Below are 17,177 nucleotides of genomic sequence, written 5' to 3'. Positions count from 1 at the left end.
AATTATGTCTTTTTTAGAGAGCCAGGAAATTTAAAAAATATGTATTTTAAAAACTAGTTATTTTACTCTGAAGGATTTGCTCACAAATTTACTCACAATACTGTGCATAACACTGAGCATATGCTCTTGCAAACTGAGATTGCTTGATAGCATAAAAATGGAAATGTTACATGAGAAACAATATGCAAATGACAAATAAGGTGACGGCTATATAAAAATGAAAGTAAGTGGCCCAGAAATCAAAGAAAAGCAAATTTTTGAATTGATTCTCTAAATGGGACATAGTCTGAGTCCTAAAACCTACCTTTCACCATTAGGTCCCACTCTGTTGATTAATTTTTCCATGGCTTCCTCTGTCTCCTTCAGTTTTTCTTGCAATTGAATGAGTTCAAAATTGGCTGAAAAACAAGCATCAATCTAAGAACCATCATACACAACTCCCTAAGCTCTTCTCTGAAACATGGCTGGCTGTGACACTCTACAGTAATCCAGGCTAGTCCCGAGACTCAGAGAAGAGCCTGAGTCTCTCGCTAATCCAGTGAGGATACCAAGAGGAACTGTGGTCTGGGCACCAAGATCTAAAGGATACACGTTTAGTGAGTGATGAACAAATCACTCTCTTATACACAGAAATACAGCAGGACAAGCTAAGAAAATAGCTAGGAATGAAAGCGTACCTCTACACAGTCACCCAAGAAGAAATGAAGAAGATAAACATACCCAAATACAATTAATAATCAATGTTATATTCATTTCATATATACAACATAGTCATTCAACATTAATATACCTAACGAAGTGATTACCACTTTTTGTTTAGTAACATTCTGTCATTATACAAGATTATGATATTGTTGACTATATTCCTTATGTTGTACATTATATCCCAGTGACTTATTTATTTTATAACTGGAAATCTGTACCTCTTCTTTACCTTCATCTATTTTGCCCTTCCCCTCCGACAACCACCAGTTTGTTCTGTGTCTATGAAACTGTTTCTGCTTTGTTCTGTTTTTTTGGTTTACTTTTTAGATTCCATATATAAGTGAAATCATACAGTATTTGTCTTTCTCTGACTTATTTCACTTAGTATACAAGTAATACCCTCTAGGTCCATCTATGTTGTCGCAAGTAGCAAGATTGCATTCTTTTTTATGGCTGAGTAATATTCCACTGCATATATGTACCACATCTTCTTTATCTATTCATCTATTGATGGACACTAAAGTTACTTTCAGACTTGGTTATTCTAATCCAAATAATGCTCAGGTGTAAAGTACCAAACCTATAAGGTACTTTAGAAAAGGAGTTAAGACCCTGAAATGAGCAATATTTCACCTACACCTAAGGCTGAAAACATACCTGGAAGGTAATAGCTTAAATGCTATGTTTCTTCAATAGAGGAAGTTTTGAACTAGGGCTGACACCTCCCTGTCCAAGGTTTTCTGCCCAAGTCATGTGGAGTGACGTGATGTAACATGCCTCCTAGAAGTAGTCTCCTCAACAAGGGTCAGTGCAGAGCACATCTATCTACTGCAACTAACATTAAGGCCTTAAAATGAGAACAGAAAAAATAAATCCCTAAATCCGAACATGAAATGAACTTTAAAGCAGTAGGAAAGTAAAATGGGGTTCATTATGTAGGTGATTTCGTTCTTCTGTTTCATGCCCAGCTACCATTCTACCCAGATATATATAAAGGATCCTTGTAAATGTGGTATTTCAAAGGCCTTTTACTACTTCTGGAATAAATTTGTATTCACGCAGGTAACATCTGCAACGTGTCTAGGGGACTGTGCCACATAAATGTTTCAGTTATTTTTATTTTCTGCATGATTCAGAATTGAAGGAGAAGACGCGGATATAACTGCTACTACATGATAAAACAGCTGCTCTTAGGAATTCATTTTATTTACTGCTTTCTGTTTTAAATGCATTATGTGACAGGACACAGAATTTGCTACTCTTTAGAGAGTCCACAAATCTTTTAAAAATTATTTTACTGATGCATTTACCATCACTGTTAGGCACTATCTCCACTAAGAACACAGCAGCTTTCTCAAAGAATTCCCTGAATAGGATTTCCAAAAAGGATGCAGAATGGGACTGGAATACCTATTTCCACAGAGAATCCGGAATAAATCCAAAAAGCAATTAAGGCCAAGGGCAGATGCTCCTGTGGTCCAGCCTCACTTCATTTTGCTGATTTTCTTTTTTTTTTTAAAAGAAGCCTCTGATGAGGCTTCATTATCCACAGGATAAAGCAGTTTGTCCTCCAAAGCCTTCAGCAACGTGGCTTAACCTACCTCCTCTTCAGGCCTTCTTTCCCACAGCTGCCCTATGTCAGCCTGTGTCTCACTCAGTCCATCCCATCTATCTGATCAGGCCACCTTCACAGACACCCAGCTAGAAGTGATTTCCCATAGGCTTTCATCAAGTCCCTTCTCTCTAGGTAGTACACTTTTCACAAGTTATTTTTCCTCACATCCATCTTAGACTATAAATTCTTAGAGGGAAGAGCCATGCCATATATATTTCATTTCCCCAGAGAGCACAGAATATTCTAGTTGGTTAGTAAATATTTGATGATCATGTTTCAAGAGCCAGAGTGTTAAACTCTGTCCCTAGATCTAATAACTGACTTTGGCAATGACTTCAACTTTCTGCTTCACTTTTCCTCCCTATGAAATAAAGATATTAGCTACCAATATTCTGAAGTCTGAAAATGAGAAGCAACCCATTCCAAATGTGAAATGTTAATTTGCTAACATATAAAAAAGTAAACCAGCAGTTTTGCACTTTTTGTGACTATTTTTCCCTTAAAAGCCCAACATCAATATAGACACTTTTCAGAACTCCCAGAGCTAAGGTTAAAAATGACATTAGATTAACTTGGGGCAAGTTTTGAGAAACGCTTTTAAGACATATCCACAGATCGTCCCTCTGGCTGTATTATAGCTGTCTGACACAATAAAACTTGTGACTAAACGGAAAAGGGCACTTACTAATTTTCCTGTGGGTGTTTCCAGGGGTAGTGGGAGAGCATTTCCGATCCTCTGCAGTTTTCCCCTTTGAAAGCTGAGAATTGAAGGAGGTACAGCACATCAACAGCAGCTCAGAACCTCAAAGTCACGGAATCCCTCATATTAAATGAAAAAAATAAATAAAAAGAAAGAAAAAGAAGGTTGGGAGACAAAAATTAAGTCAGAAATCTAATCAAATAGCAACATTAGAGAAACATCTCAAAAAAAAAAAAAAAGCCAACAGAAGGTTTCTAGGTAAAAAAATTACCAAGGCACAAGGAAAAAGAAATCTCTCTATAGGTCATTTGCCTCGCCTGAGCTCAGTCTGCCTTGCACGTGCTCATCAAAGACTCAGCTTGGGCTGCCTGCAGAATTCGTGGACAAGAAGAACTTGCCTCACTCTAGTTAGAAGGGCAAAGTGAAGTTCCTGCCTCCACTGCACAGGCTGAAACCCATGGCCTGGCAAAGCCTGCCTGAAGGTGGAACTTAATTAGGAGTCTGCTTATAAAAGACCCAAACCACGTCTCCCTGGAGGTAGGAAATATTAGGCTTAGGATGTTGCAATTCTGTTTCAGGAGAATTATTGGACATGATGTTAAAAACAGCACCTCATACTCCTGCAGGGAAAAGGGCAAAGTGATGTTGATACCAGTCATTCATTATCTGGTCTCACCGTGGCTACCTGGAAATCACGTGCCAATCCTAATAATAAAGCTCTTCTTGGAGCAGCTTTATGCCTTTTCAGTTTGCAAAGATGCCTAGTCAAAAGAAAAGGGAAGGGGAAGGGCTTTGAACTTTATTGCTAACTGGATTAGGGACTAGAAGATCCAGGGTCAAGCCCTGGTTCTGCAGTTTAAGTTGTGAATTCTGGGGCAGATCATTGAAGCTCCAAGTGACGACTCATCTGTAAAACTGAGATAACAGCTATCCTACACACTTTATGAAGAAGAGGCAAGGTTTAAAGGGATGGTAGATTTAAAAAAGGGTTATGAACTGTGAAGGGTTTTAATACTGAAAATGATTTGTACTACAATGATATTAGACTGTCATTGATGTAACATGACAAGATGATTCCACTTACCTTAAATAGAATGTACAGTATATACAAAAAAATCCCAAAACCATAGATTGGAATAATCTGCCCCATCAGGCCTCTCCCACTACTTCCTCGTCCTCCAGTGCCTCCGCCTGATCCTTTGGCCTTCGCAAAGGCCTCTGCAAGGTGAGACCTCTGGAAATGAGCCCCAGGGGGCTGGCCATCTGAGGGAGCCTGGTGACGATGCATCATAGGTGGAAATCGACCCAACTTGCCTGAGAAAATAAATTAATCCGAGTTTATTTATTCTACTCTTTTAAACATGACTATTATGAAAACACCTCCTGCACTGATGTACAAATAACAAAGTCAAGTCAAAGAAGTTTAAGAAAAAACAGGAACTTGATTATAAGAATACAGAGGTATCACACAGATAATATGATGTGGCAATTTCTAGCTGTTCACCAAACCCATTTTTTCTCTTCCTTTTGCGTTCACAGCTAGACAACATTTTCCAGCTTCCCATCCAGTTAAATGTGGCCATGTGACTGAGTTCCAACCAGAGGAATGTCGGGGAAATATGCTAGTTCAAGGCCTGGCCTATAAAACTTCCCACGTATTAAACTCCATGTTCATTTCCTGTCTGCAGGCTGGGTGCTGACACCTAGGAAGACCCTGAAAATCAAGCGATGAAAATGGCAGAGCCTCCGGAACCTGGGTTCCGGAATAACTGTGTGGCACAGAGCCCTCTACTGCTGCCACCCCACCAACTCAGAACCATCTGGATGTGTTTATGTGAGGAGAAATAAACTTCTATTGTGTTAGGGCCATTATACACTTTGGAGTCTGTTATAGCAGGTAGCCACCCCTAACTAATACAGACAAGGAAATGCAATTGGGTCTCAGTGGAGACTAGAGCTGGAAACTGGAAAGCCATCAGAATCCAGGACAGCTACTCACATTCTACCTCATCTTTCTCCCTCTCTATGGAGCCATAAGGCTTTTTTCTCTGTTTCTCTGTGAGTATCTTTTTCATTCTCCTTTCTCTGCAGACCACTTCTTTAGTTTCTTTGCGAAATGGGAGAAGATGGTCATCCCCAAACTCCTTCTTTGCATGTCCTCCAAGAGGTCAGCAGAGACTGGTCATAATTTCAAATTCCTTGCAGGAAGAGTTTACATCCTCAGCTTACGTAGCTGTAGCTGAGCAGACAGGATTTACATAGTACAAACAGGGTCACAGGGACCCTCCCTGTGAGTGAAGGGCAGGACTTAGAGAAAGGAAAGTGCATGGGTTTTCTTGCATTTTTTTCCCTCCATCAGAAGCAGCCAAACATTAACACCAACTGCCAAGCCTACTGAGAGCCAGAGGTGAGAAAGAAAGGAAAAACATCTCTTCAAAAGGCCGTGTAAACAGGCTTGTGTGGAAAAACCACAGGGAAATAAACTTATAGAGCAGAAAACACTATCGAGAGAAAGCCTTCACAAACCAGACTCAACAAATACAAAATATACAGTGAAAACCTGCTGGATTTGACTTCATCAAAATTACAGATTTCTGTTCAATAAAGAATACCACGAACACAGTTAAGACAGATGACAAACAAAAAACAGCTTTTGTAACATCTAAAATTGACAAGGGATTAAATACCTAGAACGGATAAGAAATTCCTACAAATGATATGAACATCACAGGAAACCCTACAGAAACATGGTCAAAAGATATGAGTAGGGAACTCCAAGAAAGAAAAGCGTAGAAGATTTTTTAAAAAAGTACATAAAGAGATGGATCAAATTCAAAGTAAAACCAATGAGTAAAATATAAATTAAAACAATGAAATAGCACTTACACCTCTCAGAAGAGGAAACGAGAATGGCGGATAACAGCAAAGATTGCTTTCCGTAACTGGGAAGACGTGGGAGGCGAGAACCCACATGCACTGCGGGTAAGTATGAACGGATACAGCCATCCTGCTAAGTCGTGTGTCTGCACTTAGCGACACTAAGTGTGCCTATGCCTTGTGGTCCAGTGATACGCTCAGGTGAATAAATTCCAAAGAAATTCCAAAGAAATTTGCCTGTACCCAAATTGAATTATAGACTTTATAGACCCATGAGAGTGTCTGCTGCAGTGATGAAATGGCAGGGAGCTTGAAGAAACTTTGCTTTCCATAACTGGATGAATGCAAAATCAGTCTGGAGTAGATACAGACATGGCATTCCATAGAGCTTTTAGAAGTCACACTTTAGATGTACCTATAGCAACATGAGTACATCTTAAAAAGAACAGCATTGAGTAAGAAAATAAGCAAATACCATCATGCAAGCGGAAGACACCCACAATTATACTACATATATTTTTAAGCAAATATGTAGAGGTGTAAGGTCATAAAACAAACACATTAGAGTGGGTGCATATGAATGAGGAAGGGAATGGGCATGTGAAGACAAAGGGTTAAAAAGTAAAGACCAAGACAAGAAAGGAAGCTTGTACTGATGAGGTTAACAAAGCCGGCGCTATGAACTAAGGACTGTCTTTAAGCCAAGGCTGCTCCTGAGGTAAGGAGGGCAGTGGATGGGCAGGTGACACAGCTCGCCACTGACCTGGGCCACTGACCCGGGAGCGCCTGCGGCCTTCGATCCTCTCAGTCAAGCACCACTCCCCTTTGTTCCCGATGCTGACTTTGGGTGACACAGAAGTTACGGGAAGAAATGCTTCTTTTTAAGAAAAGGTCATCAACCTGTAGAAGTCTTCCTACAGCCTCAGACAGAAGAAGACCAGATCACCACTCCGTATTTTGGGCACCATAGTCAATGGTGAGTACTGAGTTGTACTGTACCTTCAAAAAAACATCTAGCCAGCATCCAAGCAGCTAAACTTTCTCTCGAAAGAAAGCAGATATATTGGGTGGCCAGTGTTCAATAAACTAGATCTAACATTTGTAGTAATAAGTTGAACTTCATTTTACTGTACTGAGAACGCTGTCTTCAAAACTTGGCATAAAACAAAAAATTTAAAACCTGGTAATGGCACAAAAAGCATTATTTTGCATTTCTAAAATTAAAAAATGATGATGATACTAAACATTACACATCTCGCCCCAACACTTTTATAGATCTGTCAGCCAGGAAGATTTATTGGGCAGTTATTATGTTCAGGACACTGTGCTATAAGTATGAAAGGAGGAAAGCCATAAATGAAATAGAAACAATAGTTCCCACATGGAACGGTGCTTTTAAAAAGTAGTATATTCAAAACAAACAACAAAAAGGGCTGGGTATTCCTAAAAGATCATGTTCCAATCTATTTAATAGATAATTTTTTTTAAATAAGCTAATTTTTAAAAAAGGTAGGGTATCATGGACCTTATTACTAGACAAACTAAGTAAGTATTTAAAGAATGCAAAAAGGAAAAAAAAGAGGAGAGGAGTCAAATGAGGTAATGAGACTCAGAATAGCAGAGAAGCAAAGGCACACCAGGAGGAAAGAAAAGTGTGTGCAATGAGGAAGAGAGGAGAACAAACAAAGAATAAATAAGGCTAACTACCAAATTAGTTTGGCTCCATTTAGGGAAGTAATAAGAGATAAAGGAGGGAAGGAGGTGGGGTACTTAAATGCTAACTTGTGGTGTATAAATTTGATACTGTGGGTCTAGGATCAGGGAAATGACTTAATGAGAAACGGGTTTGAGGGGGTTAATCTAGTAGTTGAGCACAGGGCCTGCCTAAATGGAAAGAAATTAGGGTTTGGGAAATTAACGACAAAGCAGCAATTCAGTTGAGACACAAGGGCGGGAGGCTGTGGCGGTAGCTATAAAGAGGAAAGCACAGGTCCAAGGGCTCTCACACGTGCGCAATGATCAGCAGCATTTAATACTGACCAGAATACAGAGCTAACGGGAGAGGGCGTCAGAGAGGGGGACAGAAGACTCCAAGGTCAGGAGTTTAAGATACTAGCAGAGGACAATGAGGAAACTGGGAGGGCTCAGGATCGGGGAAAGACGGGGTACACATTTATACATGTTAAATTCCAGGTGTTGGTGGCACATTCAGAAGAAATTGTTATTAGACTGTAATAACAATTTGAGAAGAGATAGAATAACAACTTGAGAAGAGACTCCAAGCTACGTAAATGACAAAGCTAATTAAAATTAGCTGAGTGAACGGCTCCCATACCAAAAAGGCTGGAGGGATACGTGTATTTATGTGCAAAAAGAGGAAGAAAAGAAAACTGAGTTGGTCAAAGAGGACCAGAAACAAACAGTATCATAAAAGTCAAAGGAAGATAGACTTGAAAGCAATTGAGAAATCTGGAGGAAAAGACTAATGGCAATCCCTGTTTTTAGACAAAAGGAGGGTGCAACACAGTGGCCCAGGCGGGGATCGAACCAACAACCTTGGTGTTACCAGCACCACGCTCTAACCAACTGAGCTAACGGGCCACCCCTAGACACAATGTATTCTTGAGAAAAGGGTGGCCAACACATGAAACCCTGAATGCCTACCTGTTTAGACAATAACTGAAACAAGTGTACTACAAAGCATTATATAATAGAATCTTCAGAGTTAAAGGAGCTTTAAAAGTCACTCAGTCTTTCAACAAATGGTATGGGAACAACTAGATACATCAAAAGGATGAAGTACACCTCATATTAAATTTAAAAACTCAAACTAGATTAAAGACCTAAATGTAAGAGGTAAAACTATAAAACTCTTAGAGGAAAACATAGACATAAATCTTCATGACTTTAAATTAGGCAATGGTTTCCTAGATGTAACACCAAAAGCAGAAGCAACCAAAGAAAAAAAATAGGTGAATCGAACTTCAAATTTTAAGACTTGTGCTGCAAAGGACACCATCAAGAAAGTGAAGACAACTCACTGAATAAGAGAAAATATTTGCAAATCATATATCCGATAAGTGTCTAATGCCCAAAAAGTATAAAGAACTCTCACCACTCAACAACAAAACAACCCAATTAAAAATGGTCAAAGGCTCAACATGGATGGATCTCGAGAGAATAATGCTAAGTGAAATAAGTCAGACAGAAAAAGCAGAGAACCCTATGATTTCACTGATATGTGGTATATAAACCAAAAAGAACAAGACAAACAAATGAGAAACAAAAACTCATAGACACAGACAATAATTTAGTGGTTACCAGAGGGTAAGGGGGTGGGGGTGGGAGATGAGGGTAAGGGGGATCAAATATATGGTGATGGAAGGAGAACTGACTCTGGGTGGTGAACACACAATGGGATTTATAGACGATGTAAGACAGAATTGTACACCTGAAATCTATGTAAATTTACTAACAATTGTCACCCCAATAAAATTAATTAATTAAAAAAAAATAATAAAAGAAAGAAAAGTAAAAAAAAAAATGGTCAAAGGCTCAACAGAGATTTCTCCCAAGTATATAAATGACCAATAAACACATGAAAAAATGTCCAACACCACCAGCTATCAAAGAAATGCAAATTAAATCCACAATGAGATACCAATTTATATCTATTAGGGTGCCATAATCAAAAATATATAATAAAAAGTGTTGATGAGGATTTGGAGAAAATGGAACTCTCATACTCTGAGGGTGGGAATGTAAAATAGTGCAGCCACTTTGAAAACCAGTTTGGGGGTTCCTCAAAAGAGTAAACAAAGTTTCCATATGACCCAGCAATTCTACTCTTTCGTATATTCCCAGGAAGAATATCAAATGAGATAACACATACAAAGCACCCAGCATACACAGTAGGTCTTTAACAAATTCTGATTTCCCCTCCCTACATAATTCCTAAATAACTGAATTCCATAATCTAGTCCAAAAGTACCTCTTCATACTTTTTTCCCATCACATTCTCCTGATTCAGCCTACCTAGACTTCTCACCATGCTTCGAGCCTACCCTGTGACTTTTTTTTTAAAAAGATGGCGCAGCTCACAGTGGCCCATGCAAGGATAGAACAACCTTGGTGTTATTAGAACAGCGCTCTAACCAACTGAGCTAACTGGCTATCCCTGCCCTGTGATTTCTTTCCTCTAAGCCTTCGTACTCTAGGAGTTTTGCTTTTCTCTCCAACTCCACATCATCTAAATCCAGCCTATCTTTCAAGGCCAAGGCCAAATATTGCCCTCACCCCAAAGCATTTTCTCATGTCACCCCATGTACTTAGAACACACTCCTCAAACCTCTTTAATTGCACTTATACCTGGCTTTATTCAAGAGTTACATTTGTGTCCCACAGCCTCTATGGGAATGGACTGGGAAACAGAAATAGGTAACATGCCAGACCCAGGGTGCGCTCTGGCTCTTGCACGCTACACACTTGGCTGAACTGATTGCATGACTAACACTGTGCCTGTTGGCCTTTAATGGAATCTCAAGACTCAGCCCAATCACTGTCAAGGCTAAAAATCGTTTTGTACTTCACTATCCTGAGTGTTTTCAATTTCACAGTTTTGAGAATACAAAATGGCAGTCCAGGTAACTGATCAAGGTACTACCCACAGATCACACTCCCTCACCTCTAAGTTTCTGAACTTGAAAAAGCGCCTAATTTACATGCATTCACAGGCTCTCAAATTGTCCCTTCTCTTCTTTGGACACTTTCAGGGTAAATATCTCATGTTTTATTAGGAAAGAAGAAAAAGTTAAGGGACCAATTCAACACATTTGTCCTTGGCACTTACATACCAACATATAAAGAGCTAATTTAAGATAAAGAATTACGTATGTGTGTGTGTGTTATACTCGTATATATGTATATACATGTGTATGTACACAGATGTGTGTGTTTGTATTTTATCTCAGAGAGCTCAAGACTCAGCGGGCTTGACTCCCTTGAGGAGAACATGGTGACAAAAGAGTCTGAGCTATTTCAGAGGAACAGGGCTACCGGGAAGGGACTGGGAAGGAACCCTATTTATAAGCAAGCAAAGGGAGACACTCACTGGAAAACACAGGCCAGCAGGCTCAGCAGGAGATGCCAGAAATGACATTACTGTGGGAGCCTCAACTGGCCTAGCCAAGTGGAGGTGGTGCGTTGAACCCCACCCCTCACCCCTTCCCCTGAAGCCAATTCTAGCGCAGAAGCAGCATACTGTTATCTGGGAGGGCTTCAGCTACCGCGGCACCTATTCCAGGTCTCAGTCAGCTAACACTAGAACAACTGACAAGCTCCTGACCTGGTATGCTGACATTTTCAGGTTCCACATAAGATAAAAGTAGGGGAACTGCTACTCTGGCCAAGAATACATTGGTTGGTGAAATGAAAGGAGAACTACAGGAGAAAGAGTCCATGCCAACTTAGTATTTGTGAGAATAAAGAAGGTACTTTGTGTGGCACAGGCTCTAAGACAGAATTAAGAAGTTTTGAAAACATAGTTCCAAGGCATGAGTTCATGTATGTCTAAGAGGAAAACTCTTAAAATGTATTTGTTTGGGTATTTCAAAAATTCTCAAGCAGGTAGGAAAGGCAGAGGGGAAAAAGTAGATGTACAGGGAACTCTTCTAAAAGAACAGAGAAAAAGATGAACAGAAAGACACATAAGCAATCAGCACGAAAGAGTGGCAAGACTTGGAAGAACCATACAAAGAGGCCAACGTCCAAAATAAATTAGGATTTACAAAAAGGATAGCAAAAACGCAATTTGTCTGATGATAAAATGTTATGCTAGTAGAACTTCTCAACCTCGATTTTGCTTCCACATTCTCTATGAAAGGGAATGCATTTTGGAATAAATGTAAGATAATTAACAATCCTAAGGAAAAAAATAAAATAAAAATCCCAGAAGGGTGAAGAGGATAAATTCAAGTCTATTCACTAAATAACTTCTACCAAGAAGATTGGGAACATTTGCAAATAACATCATTGAACATAAGAAATTATGTTGATAAAAAGAGAAATCTTTTTTTTTTATGTTTCTATTCCATTTATTTTGTTTAAATACCAGCTATTATTAGCTGAGACCAATGTTGTTATGTGGGCAAGCATACTGTCGATTTCAATTATAATAACTTAATTATTATAATTTCTGTTTACGTGGGTTATGTTCCTTCAGGACCTTGTGCAACTTTGTTGTTGTCGTCATTTTTGTTTTTGTCACAAGCTCTTACTAAAACCATTTTATATTTCTATATAAATTTTTGTTGCTTCTTTTTTTTTTTTTTTTTTTTTTTGTAAAAGAGAAATCTTGAAAGAATGGAGGTAGTAGATAACTATTGCTCCAGTATGCAAAAAGTAGAAGATGGATGGTGGAATTCTCAACTACAGGAAAGTGAGTAAGTTGTAGCAATTAGGCTAGATTCTAAACAGGATCCCCCCCCCACCCCCCCGCCGCCTTTTTTTTTGATGGAGTGAATGTGAAAAGGAACATTATTTTTTTTCCTTATTATAAAAGAAATACATACCTATGGAAAATTGAGAAAATACAGAAAAGTGTAAAGAATAACAACCACCCATAATTCATCCAGATAAACCACTGTTAAAATGTTGGCCTATTTCTTTCTAAATATATAGTGAGTACATCTTTATTTTTCACGCATAGTATATAATTCTCCCATGCCATTTTTAAAACTCTTCATGAATATAATTTACTGGATTCAAAATAGTCCATCACATCTATGCATAATAATTTATATAACAATAAAGAACACAATAAGGTAAAAGCTCACAAATGCTAATAGAAGAAGCCAGAGTCTGTAGGAGCCAGCATTCATTAAATCACTCAATTTACTCATTCTTTCACTCATTAATATTTGTTGTCTATTATGTGCAGGCTTAGTCTAAAACTGGAGCTAGAGCAGTAAACAACAAAAATCCCTGCCTTTGTGGAACCTCATTTATAAGTGGAAAAAGAGACAATAAACAAGATAATGATCAATACTAAGGAGAAAAAATAAAGCAAGCAAAGGGGATCAACCATGTTGGAGGGAAGTTAAGCTTTTAGCTGGAGTGGCCAGAGAAAGCTCAAGAGATGTCATTCAAGTGAAGACCTTAAGATGAAGGAAAGGCGCATGGATATTCAAAACGAGCATTTCAGGCAGAGAGAACAGCGAATGCAAAGGCCCTGCGATGGGAGTTATCCCTGAAATGCTCAAGGGACAGCCAGGAGAGGCCAGTACCGTCAAAGCAAAGTAAGGAGGCAGGAAAAGTACAAGGAAATGGGCAAGAGCATTAAGTGGGGCCTTTTAGGTCAGTACAGACTTCGTCTTTTCATCTGGGTGAGCCAGGAAGGCAATGAAGGGTTTTGTGGAGAGGAGAAACTTAGGTCTGTCAGGATCAACTCGGCTGCTGTGTTGAGAACAGACTGAAGAGAAAAGGGAGGAAGCCGGCACACCACATTCTAAGACAGAATAGGATGGAGTAAAGTAATCAAATGGCCGACTGGTTGAATGACTTTACACAAAACGTTTTAGTGAATTGACTGGTACAATCCTAAGAGCAGTTTCAAATGACTGATACATTTTAACAAATAATTTGAATGATCTATCAAGAAGACATGCTGATCATAAGGGTGAAATTGTGGGGGGGAAAAATCACGAGGCAGTGAGAGAAATTTGAACACCGACTGGATATAAATGACAAGAAGGATTTTTTTACATGTGATAATGGTATTGTGGCTATGTTTTAAGAAGAATTCTTATTTTTTAGAGATGCATACTAAAGTATTTAAGGATAAAATGATCCAATGTCTGGGATTTGCTTCAAAATAATCAAGTGTGTGTGTGGCAGGAGGGGGAGTAAGTGGAGATACATAACCGTGATGAAAGATGATGGTTGTTGAAGCAGGGTGATAATGGATTCATTTTACTACTCTCTCCACTTTTGTTTAGGTTTGAAAACGCCCTTAACAAAAGTTTGTGTGTGTGTGTGCTTTTTGTTTTTTAAATCAAAGAAGGCATACAGCTGAGAGAGATGGTAAATAAATGCGCTGAATGGAAAAATTTCAAATGGCTAGAATTCTAGACCACATTTAAACAGATAAAATGCAGTAAGACTATAAAGTGCTATATGTGGTTCCAAAATATCAAGTAAACAGTACAAGACAGACAAAACCTATTTTTTAAAGAAAAGCTTAGGATTCTTTTTTTTTTTATTAAATTTATTGGGGTGACAATTGTTAGTAAATTTACATAGATTTCAGGTGTACAATTCTGTATTACATCATCTATAAATCCCATTGTGTGTTCACCACCCAGAGTCAGTTCTCCTTCCATCACCATATATTTGATCCCCCTTATATACAATGAGGTCAGCAAGTAAAATGCCAAAAACCCAAAGCTATCCTCAGGGTGCATTAAGTATGGAATTTTAAAGAGGAGTGTGGGGACAGGCAATAGGCTGCTCTTCCACGAGTGAATTAGCTTACACTTGCTGTTATTTGCCTTCCAAGAGGGGTGCTTAGAGATACTTCCCACTATGTCAAATATGTCAGATGAGGAATGCATGAGGGAGCTAGAGATGGCAACGTAGGAAAAAAGACTGAAGAATGTGACATGATACTAGTCTTCAAATTCCTCAACTCACCATTTTCCCCTTAAATATACTTTTCCTCCATCCTGTTTTGGTGAAGAGCATCACCATCTATCTGTTCACCTAAGCCAATGACCTGAGAATAATCCAAGACGCCTCCCTCTCCCTTACCTTCCACTTCTATTTAAAAATGTCTCTTAAAATTGTCCTCCTACCCAATGTCGACTATCTCCCCTGCTCTATTTACTCCTCTTCCTCCAGTATCCCTATCTCCCTTTGGGAATCACTCTCAACTTCAGGGCAATCAGCATATTCCTTCTACCAACAGCACTGCAAGTAACTTAAGTCAAGCCATTAATATGGGTGGATATTAGCTGGAACTATTGGGAAAGAATGGGGGGCGGTAAGAGTGAGGTGGGAGTGAGGGAAGAGTTTAACAGAAAAGACACCATTTCTCTGGACAACAGAATGTTGAGAAGGTGATGTCTGGAACTGTTGCACCCACTGCTGCTATCCTGAGAGAGCAGAGGATATAGAGCCAACTTGAGAAGGAACTCAGGAGAGAAAGGGACAAATATCAGAGCTGCAGCCCTGATGAGATTGTGAATCTCTGGACCAAGCAACACTAGAGGCCAGTTTCTTTTATACAAGACAATACATTCTCTTTCTTTATTAAGACAGTTCAAGTTGAATTTTCTGTCACTTGTCATGAGTGCCTAACTGATGAGACACTGGCTTAATGATGCTCATGATGGCTCAGCTGGGTCACTGTACCAGTTTTCTCCCTAAAGAAATCCTCACCATGCAGCCTCTATACTGCTGCCAGGGTGTCTTTTCTAAAACCAGAGTGGATGTCCCTCTTCTATTTACAAACTTACAATGGCCTCCTCTACCTTTAAAATAAAATCCAAATTTCTTAAGTATGGCAGAAATAAATCTTCAGTTTGGCCCCTGCCAATTTCTTTGGTCTCACCTCTTACAACTCTAAAGCTATTTTAAGGCTCTATTTTGTTTTTTGTTTTGTTTTTTTTTACTTTTCCCCCCTCTGTGTTCCCTTTGCTTGGGATGACCTTCTTAATCTGGCTGAAAAAAGTGCTTTGTTTAAGTTACTGCCTCAATTTAGCCAAGGAATGCAAGGTTAGTTTAGTATCCAAAAATCAATTACATTATAAACTATATCAATAGGATAAAGGACAAAAACCCCATGAACATCTCAATAGACATAGAAAAAACATCTGACATAATTCGACATCCCTTCTTAATAAAAACACTCAACAAACTAGGAATAGAGGGAACTTCCTCAACCTGATAGAGGGCATCTACAAAAAACGCGCAGCTAACATCATACTTAATGGTACGAAAGCTTTCTTCTTTAGATAAGGAGAAAGACAAGAATGTTCACTCTCACTACTTCTATATTCAACATTGTCCTAGAGGTTCTAGCCCAGACAGGCAAGAAAAACAAAAGGCACGCAGATTGGAAAGAAAGAAGCAAAACTGTCTCTGTTTGCAGATGACATGATCATGTGTTAGAGTTAATAAACAATTCAGCAAGGATGCAGGATACAATAGTAATACACAGAAATTAACTGCATTTCTATACACTAGTAATAAGCAATATGAAAATAAAGTTAATAATTCAAATTATAACATCAAAAATAATAAAATACTTGGAGATATATTTAACAAAAGAAGACTTGTACACTGAAAACTACAAACTTCTTTGAAAACAATTAAAGACCTAAATTAAAAGAAATCCTGTGTTCATAGATTGAAAGACCTAATAGGGTTAAGATTGCAATATCCCCCAAATTGATCTACAGATTCAACACAATCTATCTTCAACACAATATTAAAATCCCAGATGGCTTTTTTTCTTTCAGAAATTAGCAAGCTAATTCTAAAATTTATATGGACATGCTAGGTCATAGGACTCAAAAAACAATCTTGAAAAAGAACAAAGCAGGAGGACTCACACTTCATGACCTCAAAACTTACTATAGTAATCAAGACTGCGGTACTGGCATGCATGTATATAACATATATGTACATATATATCAATGGAACAGATGTGAGAGTCCAGAAGTAAACTCTCACATTTATAGTCAATTGAATTTCAACAAGGTTATCAAAACAATTCAATGTAAAAAGAATAGTCTTTTCAACAAATGGTGTTGGGACAACTACATATCCAATTGAAACTAGACCTAACACTATATATAAAAATTAACTGAAAGTGGATTAATGACTTAACTGTAAGAGCAAATACTATAAAACTTGAAAACATAGGCATAAATCTTTATGACCTTGGATTTGGCAATGATTTTTTATTTTATTTTATTTTTATTTATTTATTTATTTATTAGTTTCAGGTGTACAAGACAAGGTAATACTTAGACGTTCATCATTTATATCCCTCACACTGTGAACCCCCCTCCCCCCATCCACTATCCCTCCAACCTCACACTGAGCCATCACATTATATATATAAAATTATAGTTGGCATTCATTAATGTTTAGCTTCTGGTGTACAATGCCATGATCAGGTATCCACAGTATCCCTGAGGTGGTCTCCCAAATAGGACGCCTGTCCATCGGATACCCAACAAAATCTTTACAACATTATTGAATACCTTCCCCAAATTA

General features: G+C 38.5%; 1 protein-coding gene across 5 annotated transcripts in view; it reads right to left on the bottom strand.

Moving 5' to 3' along the window:
• The window catches only part of RIC3 (RIC3 acetylcholine receptor chaperone), a 47,291-nt gene that overhangs the window by 25,665 nt on the left and 4,449 nt on the right, over window positions 1-17,177 (bottom strand). For 4 of the 5 annotated variants that reach the window (XR_013994206.1, XM_081062923.1, XM_081062921.1 and 1 more), the window contains exons 2-4: window positions 4,105-4,334; window positions 3,006-3,078; window positions 305-398 (exon numbers count right to left, since the gene is read on the bottom strand). Coding sequence is in view for 4 of the 5 variants with exons in the window: in XM_081062923.1 (XP_080919049.1) it covers window positions 305-398; window positions 3,006-3,078; window positions 4,105-4,334 (397 nt within the window). In the remaining variant the exon portion in view is untranslated. Of the gene's footprint in view, window positions 1-304; window positions 399-3,005; window positions 3,141-4,104; window positions 4,335-17,177 lie in introns of those variants that run through there. The other variant, XM_081062924.1, reaches the window with a different exon arrangement.

The sequence above is a fragment of the Rhinolophus hipposideros genome, assembly GCF_964194185.1.
Source record: "Rhinolophus hipposideros genome assembly, chromosome: 10".
Lineage (NCBI taxonomy): Eukaryota > Metazoa > Chordata > Mammalia > Chiroptera > Rhinolophidae > Rhinolophus > Rhinolophus hipposideros.
Note: the sequence above shows the minus strand (reverse complement) of the source record. Positions and strands in the feature narration are given on the sequence as shown.